The sequence below is a fragment of the Pseudophryne corroboree genome, chromosome 2, assembly GCF_028390025.1.
Source record: "Pseudophryne corroboree isolate aPseCor3 chromosome 2, aPseCor3.hap2, whole genome shotgun sequence".
NCBI classification, from domain to species: Eukaryota; Metazoa; Chordata; class Amphibia; order Anura; family Myobatrachidae; genus Pseudophryne; species Pseudophryne corroboree.
The window spans coordinates 589,507,575-589,521,482 of record NC_086445.1 but is presented as its reverse complement, the minus strand read 5'-3'; the positions used below and the strand labels follow the sequence as shown (position 1 = coordinate 589,521,482).

The 13,908-nt window shown below is 42.6% G+C and overlaps 1 protein-coding gene across 2 annotated transcripts; it reads left to right on the top strand.

Moving 5' to 3' along the window:
• Window positions 1–5,540: 5,540 nt before the first annotated feature.
• PTAFR (platelet activating factor receptor) lies at window positions 5,541–10,673 on the top strand. Of its 2 annotated transcripts, XM_063954575.1 has the most exons (3): window positions 5,541–5,704; window positions 6,543–7,558; window positions 8,030–10,673. In XM_063954575.1, exons 2-3 carry the CDS (start codon window positions 6,589–6,591, stop codon window positions 8,080–8,082), a joined length of 1,023 nt encoding a protein of 340 aa, XP_063810645.1. In that variant the 5' UTR covers window positions 5,541–5,704; window positions 6,543–6,588; the 3' UTR covers window positions 8,083–10,673. The 2 variants fall into 2 exon arrangements, with proteins under 2 accessions (XP_063810645.1, XP_063810644.1); XM_063954574.1 differs by having other exon boundaries at window positions 6,543–10,673.
• Window positions 10,674–13,908: the final 3,235 nt, after the last annotated feature.

Sequence of the window (13,908 nt, the reverse complement as noted above, 5' to 3'; positions counted from 1 at the left end):
CCCCTTATACACATTAGGCCACACTGTAGTAGTGCCCCTTACAACACAATGCCATGCAGTAATGCCCCTTATAACATATGCTGCACAGTAATGCCCCTTTGACATGCAGCAGTACTGCACCTTAGAACACATGATGCCACACAGTAGTAGTGCCCTTTATACATTATGCCACACTGCAATGCCCCTTACACATTACATCACCCACGGTGAAGCCCCTTACACATTATACCATGCAGTAATCCTCCTTACACATTATGCCACACAGTAATGTCCCTTAGACATGGAAGCCTCATACTTACCAGGCTGATGGGTTGCATACATACTGTATATTCTGATGTTGTATCTGTCTACCCCCAGCAGCGGGTGCAGATTTGTTATGTAGCTTGGTGTTGGGGTACACCCAGTGCAGGCTGGCCTTCAGATGGAAGAACGCCTTATTCAGAGCTCTCTACTGGGCATTGGGCGCTTTCCTCTGGGGCTGCTTCCAACCTGGATGCTCCTGGCTGTGGCTGCTCCACTTCTTTCGGCTGCTGGTGGTCTCTGCAGTAACTATGCCTGCCAATGGCCAGACCTAATGCAGCTCTCACACCTCACATGATGAGATCCTATAAAAGGTGTCCCAGGCTCTTCACCAGGGGCGTAGCCAGAACTTTGTTGGTCCCATGGCAATATTTTGAAGAGGCCCCCATCCCAGTGTTTCTAGATAGACACTTCTCTGCAGCAGTTGGTAATTTTATGCCCTATAATAGTGCCCTAGTTCATTTTCTGAACCATAAAAGAGCCTTATTTAACATTATGACCCATAGTAGTGCCCTAGTTTCTTTTAGGAATCGCAGTAGTGCTTAAGTTCACCTATGTCACATTTCAGAGCTGCCAGTACACATTATGCCGCACAGTACCCCCAATTCACATTATGATATATAGTGCTCTCCGTTCATATTGTGCCTCATTACAGTGCCCCGGTTCATATTATATAACATTCAAATGTCCTCCAGTTCATTTTATACCATACTACAAGGAGCAGGTCCAGGGGCATACCTAGATATATTGCAGGCCCCAATTAAAAAGTTTGAAAGAACGCCTACGTACCACCCAATGGTGAAAAATGTATATAGCACATGTAACTTTGACAGGGAAGGTGGGCCCCTCTCAGCTCTGGGCCCCATAGCAGCTGCACTGCCTGCACCTATGGTAGCTACATCCTTGCTCTTCACATCAGTGTTTCACCAAATAATCAACTGAGCGACATGTTGTCATAATGCAGCTGCATCTTACAGAAACCCCGCCCACCGATCGGCCCATCTGGACATCGGCCATGGTGGCACTGGTCAAAACCACCAGATGATCATTCCAGACCTGTGTGTAATGTTCAAGTCAAATTACTTTTTAACAAATATTTAAAATGCCAGCTCTAATATATACTGTGGACGCCTGTGCATCTTATTACCATGTGCTATGAATGTGCGCTATACATCGCAAAACACTACATCGTATAAGAGAAAACAATACACCCACACATTATCTGAGTTCCAAAGCTCATAGATGTATATATTTGTTATTAAAAAGATATGTATTCAATATATCACAATGTACAGTATATACTGTATATAGTTACATGGTTACAATTTACACAGTAAGCAGTTATTACAAACTAATTCAAATACATACACGGCCAGCAATACAATTACCATCTCCCTCAATGCTCACTATGCTCCCCCTCCATGCTCACAGCAGAATATCGTCAGAAACCCATCTCGATCAGCGTCTGGGAAAAAACAGGGCAACCGGCTCTCTGTGTGTGATCAGCTATACACTGAGTCTGTTGGGGACGTGCACAGATCTCTTGTTATTGGTCTAGGGGAGGGAACTTTCTCATTCATGATGAGTCATTGGTCAGTTCATATGCAAGCAACGTCCAGCCTTGATTGTGTAATTACAGGAGATAGCCACTGGTACCAAGCTGCAAACATGCTGTCTTCCAGGAAGTTCATTGTTCTAATAAGAGTGACTTTAGCTTTCATACATTTATTCATATCTACTCATGGCAATGTGCTACAACCTAATCACAGGCATCAAATTGACACACACATTAATCTGGTTACTTTGACACCAAGCATGACATGTCCATCTTGCTCCGCTCCAATAATACATACATGACGTTACTCCATTATATAATTTAAAACCTTATGATGTCTGGTGCTTGATATGTTCAGTTTATGAGCTGTATGAAATATGTGTTGAATATATCTTTGTGGCATATCTGTGTAAATGCGTATGTTACCATATATTGCTGTGCACGCTGTGCATCTACGCAAGCATAGCGACTCATAATGTGTGGCGTCTGTATGTTCTCTCTATGTAATATTTTTTACTTCGACAGTAAACAAAGGCAATATCCAGCATGTGTGTGCAGCATACAGAACAGGCACTATTTGCCCTACATGTACAACAAAAGTCTGCATTTGCGCCCATTGTAGTGTAACATGGTTTGCTCAGTTGCAAAGTCTGCACCTAGGGGAAAATTGCAACTAACGCTAAACCAGTTACTATAAGTCCACTGATCATGCTGGACAGAATGTGTTTAATATCATTATAAAAACCTCTGGGGAGAGTTACTAAGCAGGAGTTTAGTGTGCAGTTTGAAAACCTGCCACACACTGGTGGCGGCTTTCAGGGCCAACCGGCAGGATTTACTTTTTATGGTCTGAGTGTTAAAAATACAAATAAATTCATCCAATGAAGTTCACCGATTTTATCAACATGCCCTTATGTACTTGGTCTATGCTTCCCCGTTCCACCTCTCTAATACATCTTTTCCACTGACCTGAAAATCCTGTGTTATTGCGCTGCAACCCAGGAAAAGGTTCCACTCGGGTCCAGTCACCTGGCAATCCTTCCTGGGAACCTAGCAGGGTTTTACTTGGGAAGGTTTCAGGTGAGCTGCAGTGTAAATGTGTAAACCCGGGGATCCGTTTTACAGGATGGGGAGGGACGCTCTCCCTGTACAAGGAGATGATGTCACACCATGTACAGTGTGAACGGCGCCGATCCTGGAATAACCAGGATCGGCACCACGGTGGAAACGGTGCTGTCCCGGGTCTGACCCGGTTTGGAACTGTGTTCCAAATTTCAGGTCAGACTTGAGACTTAAGTGGAAAAGAGGTATTGGTGTTATAGGCCCTACACACTGGCCGATTTTCAGAAAGATATGAACGATCTCGTTCATAAATGAACGAGAACTCGTTCATATCTTTCAGTGTGGAGACTCCAGCGATGAACGATGCGCGGCCCCGCGCTCGTTCATCGCTGGTCTCCCGTCGGCTGTGCATGCAGGCCAATATGGACGATCTCGTCCACATTTGCCTGCACTTCAATGCAGCCGCGTGACGGGGGGAGTGAAGAAACTTCACTCCCCCCGTCACTGCCCCCCCGCCGCCGGGTCGCTCGTCGGCTGTATCCGCCGTCGGGCAGCTCGGCGGCGGGTCGGCCAGTGAGTAGGGCCCTTTAGCAGTCCTAAGCTGACGTAGCAGCTGATTCTGTTTATGGAGGTATGCATACAGTGGGGCAAAAAAGTATTTGGACAGCCACCGATTGTGCAAGTTAACCCACTTAAAAAGATGAGAGGTCTGTAATTTCCATCATAGGTACACTTCAACTGTGAGAGAAAGAATCTGTGGGAAAAAAAACCAAAAAAAAACCCAGGAAATCACATTGTATGATTTTTAAACAATTTACTTGTATATTCTTGTGGAAAATAAATATTTGGACACCTACCAAGCAGCAAGATTTCTGGCTCTCACAGACCTGTTACTTCTTCTTTAAGAAGCTCTTCTATCCTCCACTCGTTACCTGTATTAATGGCACCTGTTTGAACTGGTTATCTGTATAAAAGACACCTGTCCACACCCTCAAACAGTCACACTGCTACTGTACCTCTCCACCATGGCCAAGACCAGAGAGCTGTCTAAGAACACCAGGGACAAAATTGGGGGGGGGCAGATATAACAATTGCAGAGAGAGTTAGATTTGGGTGGGTTATTTTGTTTCTGTGCAGGGTAAATACTGGCTGCTTTATTTTTACACTGCAATTTAGATTTCAGTTTGAATACACCCCACCCAAATGTAACTTTCTCTGCACATGTTATATCTGGCCCCCCCCCCCCTCCCGGCAGTGCACATGGTTTTGCCCGACTGCTAACAAATTTGCTGCTGCGATCAACTTTGAATTACCCCCTGAGAGTATCCGTCATTCGAATAAACTCTATATGGTAATATATCATCCAATTATATTCCATTCCTATTGGAGTCGCTTTATACTACAGGTTCCTTAAAAGGTAGCATTATTGACTAATATGTGCTGGAGAAACTTTACAGCAATAGTGTTATTTTTAACTGTGTATTTTATATCAGCTATTTTGCATGCATAAATTGTAATTGTATACCCCCGGGAGGTTTACCAATATCAATTTGTGTGAATAAATTTATATATGTTTATATACTTTTAAATCTTGTTGTGCACATGTATCATTAAGTGCCTATTGGGAAAATCCATCCTTTATATCTAATAGGCTGGCATACCTCTCTTTCCCAATCGGATGCTGATATACATCTATTAGAACTTCATTCAGTACAGCGCCCTCAAGCTACTCTTTTGACGTTAACAAAATGAAGAATTTTGTGATTTGCAATATCAGAGTAGCTCACTTTTATACCCTTTTCCAACCAAAAGCATGGGTCTGACCTGGGTAACTGAACATAATTTCAATCCATATAACATCGTCTTTAAACCCCATTCACAACGCAAGCTGGACCCGGGTTGGTGGCAGGTCTTTCATCTGCCGGTACTTGGAGATTACATCATCTCCAAGCGCTGGTGATCCAGCTCTCCATAGGCTTTTAGCGTGACCCAGGTCCGATGACCTGGGTCACTGGTTTACACCACAGGTAACACAGGTCCTTCCCAAGTTCGAACCTGGTAGCTACCTGGGTTGGATACCCGGGTAACTCAACCTGGGTTATATTTTAAGGATCCTGTTACACCAAGCCACAACTCGGGTAGACCCAGCAATAACCGGGTTATTTGTAAAGTGGAAATTAGGTATTACATGTCTTTTTAATATCTCCCAACATAGCCCATTCCAGAAAGGACTCTATTCGTGGACTTCTCTCTTAATTTATGATTGCCATCACCTTTCTCATCAATTCGTCACAGGTGATGGCAATCATAAATTATGAGAGAAGTCCAGGAACAGAGCATTTTGGCCCTCCTGGAATGGGTCATGTTGGGAAGTATGCTTTTTGTGCTGGAGCTATGTAAACTCTTCATTAGATGTTCGAGAGATGTTTTACTACCGTCTTTACTAGAAATCACAGCTAAGCCCTTTGTACTGTAAATCATATCCTCCAAAGCATGACTGATGTTATATCCCCTAGAGGTAACCCTATTCATGATGACAGTGCTGAGGACTGTGATGAAAACACAGATTTATGAAACACTGCCTACGACTCACCACTTCTCTTATTGCTTTCATTAGAAGTTGCAGGTTTCCTGTTCACTGGCATTTCCTCATATTTATCTGAAGACAGCTATCAGCGACATGCTCAGAAAAGGACTCTCAACACTTGCTGACCATATGGATGCAGTGGAAACAGGATCCTGTAAGAGAACATAAATATCATAATCTGAAAGGCAATCATAGATAAGGTAATTATTGTACTTACATCTCTGCATTGTACAGTCTGCTATACAATAATGTAGATTTTAGAACAGCGGATATACTGTACGTGGTTTATTTTACCTATAATATTTCAATATTTTTATTTTAAATCAGTTTCAGTAACCTGTATTTCATTCATTTTTATGAAGCCACTCTCTCCGCATAGTGCGTCTATAGTTCTGCTGCGAGCTCCTTGGAAGCTGCTCTATTGGGAGCTGCTGATGCTTTTGAAAAAGAGCACAGATGAGAGGGAGACAGCCCATAGCTCCAGGGTACAGGGAGTGACCATTTAGGTTTGTGTATGTGCTTATATAGAGGCCAAAAATTGTGAAAGAAAGGAACAGCAATTGTTCTGGGTGGTGCACAAAATAAAATACAACTTTTATTCTAATAATTAAAAGAAGAAAAATCTTCAACATTAAAAACAACATACAGTAGAATTACTAACATAAAATATAGGAGAGAAAGGTAGTTGATAGTCAGATGTATAATAAGAGCAAAAATGTTTTTACTGCGTATTAGTATACATATGCTCAGTTCATGTTCCTCCTACAATATGCTACATAATGATCTTACTACTTAATAACGGGTAGAATTATGCATGATTTATATACCCTCTTTAAATATGGCTGATGCAGAGGGTCAACCTTTTTTGCCTCTTTCTCTTTGGTTATATAGAGCAGAGCATGCCAATCACAGCATTGTTTACCCATAGAAATAGTAATATGATGAGCGACCAGCTCTTAATGACTTCCTGCAGAATTGTATTGACTTGTAGATTCCTAGAATGTCTGTCTCATTATGTACTTTCTATCTTCATTGTAGGAAACAAAAAGTTGCGGAGTGACCTTCATATCTGAGTTTAGAGAAAATGCCTGCGGAGGCAAATGCCAGCCCAGAAGACCCATGCACTGTGGACTCAGCGTTCAGATACACCCTCTTCACAGTGTCCTACAGCATTATATTTATCTTTGGATTTATTGCCAATGCCTATGTACTGTGGGTGTTTGCCAGACTTTACCCTGCTAAGAGGTTGAGTGAAATTAAAATATTCATGATAAATTTGACAGTGGCTGACCTCCTGTTTTTGGTGACACTGCCTCTCTGGATTGTGTACTACAATAATAGAGGGGACTGGATCATGCCTGACTTTCTGTGCAATATAGCCGGCTGTTTCTTTTTCATCAACACATATTGCTCAGTGGCCTTTCTTGGGGTCATCAGCTATAACAGATATCAGGCTGTAACCCGACCTGTAGAGACAGCCCAATCCACAGCCAGAGTTAGAGGTATGTGCATATCCATATGCGTGTGGATACTGATAATTGCCAGTTCTCTATACTTTCTTGTTGTACCGGGCACCAACCAAGTGCAGAGTAATGATGGACATAACTACACTCACTGCTTTGAGGGATACAGCATTGATAACAGAGATCCTGTGGCTATAATTCACTTCATTCTGATTGCCGCCTTCTTTCTTGTATTCCTCATTATCGTTATATGCAACCTTGTCATTTTCAAAACTTTAATCACCCAAACAGTGGCAGCCAAGCAGAGTGCGGAAATGAAGCAACGCGCTCTGTACATGGTGGGAGCTGTTCTAGGTGTTTTTGTCATATGTTTTGTCCCGCATCACATTGTACATGGACCCTGGACTCTGACAGTTCTGCGATTGTGGCATGAAAATAACTGTGGCTTCCGCCAGAGCTTAAATGATGCGCACCAAATAACTCTATGCCTAATGAGCACCAACTGCATGCTGGACCCCATAATCTACTGCTTCCTCACCAAGAAGTTCAGGAAACACCTATCTGAGCGCATCCAGACCATGAGAAGAAGTCGTAAGTGTTCCAGAAATACCACTGACACAAACACAGAAGGCACCCTGCCTCTTAGGCACACTAGTACATATGACCTCTAGCATGAAAGAGTTGTTTAATAGTTGCAGTAGAGTTCAGATATGACTGGCACTGTTACTAAGGGACATATGGCATCTGAAGCTTTGCTTCTCAAACAGAAATGGGAAAATACTTATTCACTTTTACCAGAATTTGCAAAGTTGCAATAATGGAAAGATTTGTAAAATTTATAAAACAAAATGTTTGTGCTTGTTAAAATCAGTTAGATTATGCACAGATTATCAAATGGAAGATGTAGACAAGTGCATACAATTGTCTCCATCTCGTTCTTTTCTTTTTTTACATGGAAATGGTGTAAAACTGGTACTTTTTTCAGTTAAAGACTGAATGTAGCAGTTTTGAATATTGCAAAGGACACTCTTCTGTATACAGTATATTTTTCTGTGTCCTCAGGGGATCAGTTGCCGGCGATGGACGAACCACAGAAACTCAGTATAGCACCTTGAGGTGTGAAGAAGTAGCAGAATCAACTGAAGAACCTTTTTTTTTATTTAAATACAATTTGCATTTAAAAATAACCAAGTACAGATTCTGTATCCTAGTACATATAACAGTATATAACTGTTACCAATACAAGTTTCTTTCCAGCCATTTCTGATCATGATGCATTAGGACTGGTAAATCTTGCAAAGGGTTAAAGACTTCTCTATGCTGCCAGCAATCGGAAGTGTCATGCTTTTAAAGGCAACATTTTCTGTAATGCGGGACTAAGTATTTCAATGAAGAGGATCACATTTCTGCTTTACTGTAATTATTTGTCTGCAGGCCAAATACTATCGAAGAACATCCATCTGCCAGCATCGCCTGTGTACAGCTTTGCAGAAGTTTGTCAAGATGTGTTACTACCATTTAAAAAAACAGTAATAATTTGTGTTAGACATTGATATTACTTGAGATGGTTCTGTGATCCATGGGTGGCTCAGGGTAGAGACTGGAAGGTGAACTAAAGGCTTTGCTAAAAGGGAAGTGTTTTGGCATGCGGCTACAATTTAGATTGCAGCAACGCAGCCACAGTGGCTAGAACTTAAGAAAGTTATGAGAGACTCTGCACCAGGCAGGCTAGCTCGAGGAGTCAATGTTGCGACCAATGGTGCATTGATGGTAGAGAGATCGGATCCACCAATGCACTTCAGCAATGCTCAGATAAGTGGTAGCTGCAAGGTTTGGTTGGTTCACATTTGCATATTTTCATGGGCATGGGCTGCATGTACCCCTGAATAAGGCCTTAAAAGTGGTCAGCGCAGACTTCAAATGATGATGACTTCCATGTACATTTAAAAATATATAAATTGTTGTATTGGAACTTAAAGATGTAAAAAGTTATAACTACTGTCTAAATGCATGTCTGACCCCATTTTCATGAGTTGAAATATTGTACTAATTGAAAATAAAACATTCACTTTAATTAGCATATTTCACAAGCGTTAGAAACTCGGTGTCAGTTGAGGCTTACGCTATTGGAGATGTACCATAGCAATATTTTGCTCATGTTACACTACTGGCTACCAGTACAAGCTGCCACATTCACCTCATTTCATGTATTGGCATCTAAATATGAAAATTTCTATTAATTAGGTTATAAAGACTTGGGGGGAATTCAATCAGCTGCTTTAATTTACTATGGGCTAATTGATTTGATACCCCGAGCCTTTTCAATTTGTCCTCCAAGGCAGCCCGTTGGTAGCATTTAATGGGCCTGTTTTCCGGTATTGTGACCATGTTAATAGATAGGTCTGTGAACTAATCCCGGATTCTATGGGTTAATGCCCGAAAACAGATTAATTTAAAGAAAAATATGCTCTAATTGGATAGCTCCGGATGTTAAAGTTCAAGGCTACCCGCCTTTTTCATCTGCGTTAATTTAATGGGGATAATTGAATTATCCCCTTTGAGTTCTACTAGGACAAAAGCACTATATAAATAAATGATTAGTCTTAAGGCCCATACACACGGCGAGATTCGTGCTATGCCCGATTCTCACTATGCGACATTGACTATGTGCGATTTTGGCTAAGTGTCAATTTTGACTATCTCTTCTATAGAGATAGTTAAAATTGACTTGCCTGCACAGTCTATCTAGTCTTGCGATGCCGACCGCGCATTGGCATTGAATCGGGATCGCAAGGTGACTTTCACCTTGCGACTGCACTAACTTTTCTTACGATTTCAACTATATAGTCAAAATCGTAAGAAAATATCTCACCGTGTGTACACACCATTACTGTTAAAATACATTTATCACTTATCATGAAGTGACAATGAATCCAAAACTCAGTAATGTCTGCACTTTTTTGTGTGTGTGTTTATTTAAGGTCTTGCTATTGATACACAAGAACAAATACACAACATTATGTGGTAGGGCATAGGTCACACAATCCACAGAGAGGCAAGATCACAAAATTAGATACACGAACGTATAACAAAACAATTAAAATATGATAATAAACAAAAATGTACAAGATGACAATGTCTGCACTTTTTAACCACTAGGTGGCACTGAAGTTTCAATATTCATTGCTATAACTACTCATGAGTTTGTTCCCTTTTATGATATCCAGATGATGAACAGTGTCTAGATATACAGTCAATAGGTCGACATGGTGAAAAGGTCGACAGGTAAAAGATAGACATTGCTTAAGGTCAACGGGCACAAAAGGTCAACCTGAGAATGGTTGACACACTGTTTGGGTTTTTTTGACATATTTTTCAACTTTTGATTACCGTATATACTCGAGTATAAGTCGACCCGAATATAAGCAGAGGCACCTAATTTTACCACAAAAACCTGTGAAAACGTATTGACTCGAGTATAAGCCTAGGGTGGGAAATGCAGCTCTACCCGTACACAGACCTCATAGTGCCAGATATGCCCCACAGTGCCAGATATGCCACACAGTGCCAGATATGCCCCACAGTGCCAGATGTGCCAGATATGCCCCACAGTGCCAGATATGCCCCACAGTGCCAGGTGTGCCAGATATGCTCCACAGTGCCAGGTGTGCCAGATATGCCCCACAGTGCTAGATACTTACCCTCCGTCGCTCCCGCGATGTCTTCTGAAGGAGGGACACGGAGAGCGCAGCGCGCGGCTCTCCTGTGTCCCTCCTGCGTTTCCGGCGGCAGCGGCGTGTGTTAAAGGAAGTGCCGGTTTGTGCACTTCCTTTACCACACAGACGCCGCTGCCGCCGGAGATGTAGGAGGGACACAGGAGAGCCGCGCGCTGCGCTCTCCGTGTCCCTCCTAAAGCTGACTCGTGTATAAGCCGAGGTGGCTTTTTCAGCACAAAAAAAAGTGCTGAAAAAGTCGGCTTATACTCGAGTATATACGGTAGTTTACTATCCACATGGACTATGAATGGGAATAGTAACCTATGCCGAGCACAGTGATAGCGGAGCAAGGCACCTTTCCCAAAGCGTGGCAAGTGATGTGAGCCTGCAAGTGTTTACGTTTGCACTACTTGTGGTCACATATGATGAAACATACAAGATGACACCCTAAATACTTGTGTTGACCATTTCCATGTTGACTTTTTCTACTGTCTACTTTTTCCATGTCGACCTTTTGATCCTGTCCACGTAATCCATGTTGACCAGAAGGGGTCGACCTATTGACTGTCTATCTAATTACTGTAGATCTATTATACCACACCCACCTTTTTAGAGGATTGTGTTTTAAAACACACCAGTATTTTCAGTTTGCTGATTAAAGTCCCTTATTACATCCAATCAAAGGCCTGTTGCAGAGAGACTACTGAGTGTATCCTAGATAATAATATTTTTCCTGATTTGATGTGACATTAGAAGAAAGAACTACTGTATATTGTACTGGAACACAATGCTTTTGTACCCAGCTAAGGGGGACATTTACTAAGCAGTGATAAGAGCAGAGAAGTGAGCCAGTGGAGAAGTTGACCCATCAACCAATCAGCAGCTCTGTATCATTTTATAGTATGCATATTATAGATGTTATTTCAGTGCTGATTGGTTGCCATGGGCAACTTCTCCACTCTTATTACTGCTTAGTAAATGTCCCCCTCTGGTTGGATTCACTTACACAACACACATCCTTTTAGCCACAGTATTCTCTTCAGCAGATCTTCAAAATGAAAGTACACACTCAGAGAGGACCTGTCATAAGAGGGTATTTGATTCTCCCCACATATTTACATTTTATAAAAACCCAACCCCTTCTCCATTAGTGCAGCAGAAGTGCACACAGTAAATGAATCACATTATGGGAGACCCTTTTTCTAAAGGTTTCTATGTCAATCTCCTAAATAATGAAATAGCCAGGTTACATGTCTTCTAGGAAACCAATGTCACACACTGGTGTTCACCTTGTTACCATTCTCTACTGGTCACTTTTTGCATTATTTGCCATTTTGTATATTGCACTTTATAAATGCTTGTCAGTTTTACATTCTGCAATTGTAGTTTACTGTGTAATTGTAACTGAAAAAATAATGCGTAATAAAAATGTATTTCAAAAAAACCCTCTTGCTTATGGATAAAGAAAAATTAGTGTTTAGTAGAGATGAGCGCCTGAAATTTTTCGGGTTTTGTGTTTTGGTTTTGGGTTCGGTTCCGCGGCCGTGTTTTGGGTTCGAACGCGTTTTGGCAAAACCTCACCGAATTATTTTTGTCGGATTCGGGTGTGTTTTGGATTCGGGTGTTTTTTTCCAAAAACACTAAAAAACAGCTTAAATCATAGAATTTGGGGGTCATTTTGATCCCAAAGTATTATTAACCTCAAAAACCATAATTTACACTCATTTTCAGTCTATTCTGAATACCTCACACCTCACAATATTATTTTTAGTCCTAAAATTTGCACCGAGGTCGCTGTGTGAGTAAGATAAGCGACCCTAGTGGCCGACACAAACACCGGGCCCATCTAGGAGTGGCACTGCAGTGTCACGCAGGATGTCCCTTCCAAAAAACCCTCCCCAAACAGCACATGACGCAAAGAAAAAAAGAGGCGCAATGAGGTAGCTGTGTGAGTAAGATTAGCGACCCTAGTGGCCGACACAAACACCGGGCCCATCTAGGAGTGGCACTGCAGTGTCACGCAGGATGGCCCTACCAAAAAACCCTCCCCAAACAGCACATGACGCAAAGAAAAAAAGAGGCGCAATGAGGTAGCTGACTGTGTGAGTAAGATTAGCGACCCTAGTGGCCGACACAAACACCGGGCCCATCTAGGAGTGGCACTGCAGTGTCACGCAGGATGGCCCTTCCAAAAAACCCTCCCCAAACAGCACATGACGCAAAGAAAAAAAGAGGCGCAATGAGGTAGCTGACTGTGTGAGTAAGATTAGCGACCCTAGTGGCCGACACAAACACCGGGCCCATCTAGGAGTGGCACTGCAGTGTCACGCAGGATGTCCCTTCCAAAAAACCCTCCCCAAACAGCACATGACGCAAAGAAAAAAAGAGGCGCAATGAGGTAGCTGTGTGAGTAAGATTAGCGACCCTAGTGGCCGACACAAACACCGGGCCCATCTAGGAGTGGCACTGCAGTGTCACGCAGGATGTCCCTTCCAAAAAACCCTCCCCAAACAGCACATGACGCAAAGAAAAAAAGAGGCGCAATGAGGTAGCTGTGTGAGTAAGATTAGCGACCCTAGTGGCCGACACAAACACCGGGCACATCTAGGAGTGGCACTGCAGTGTCACGCAGGATGTCCCTTCCAAAAAACCCTCCCCAAACAGCACATGACGCAAAGAAAAAAAGAGGCGCAATGAGGTAGCTGTGTGAGTAAGATTAGCGACCCTAGTGGCCGACACAAACACCGGGCCCATCTAGGAGTGGCACTGCAGTGTCACGCAGGATGTCCCTTCCAAAAAACCCTCCCCAAACAGCACATGACGCAAAGAAAAAAAGAGGCGCAATGAGGTAGCTGACTGTGTGAGTAAGATTAGCGACCCTAGTGGCCGACACAAACACCGGGCCCATCTAGGAGTGGCACTGCAGTGTCACGCAGGATGTCCCTTCCAAAAAACCCTCCCCAATCAGCACATGATGCAAAGAAAAAGAAAAGAAAAAAGAGGTGCAAGATGGAATTGTCCTTGGGCCCTCCCACCCACCCTTATGTTGTATAAACAAAACAGGACATGCACACTTTAACCAACCCATCATTTCAGTGACAGGGTCTGCCACACGACTGTGACTGATATGACGGGTTGGTTTGGACCCCCCCCAAAAAAGAAGCAATTAATCTCTCCTTGCACAAACTGGCTCTACAGAGGCAAGATGTCCACCTCATCTTCACC

What these genes read in the sequence shown, in the direction of transcription:
- PTAFR (XM_063954574.1), top strand. Translation starts at nt 6,589, where the DNA reads ATGCCTGCGGAGGCAAATGCCAGCCCAGAAGACCCATGCACTGTGGAC.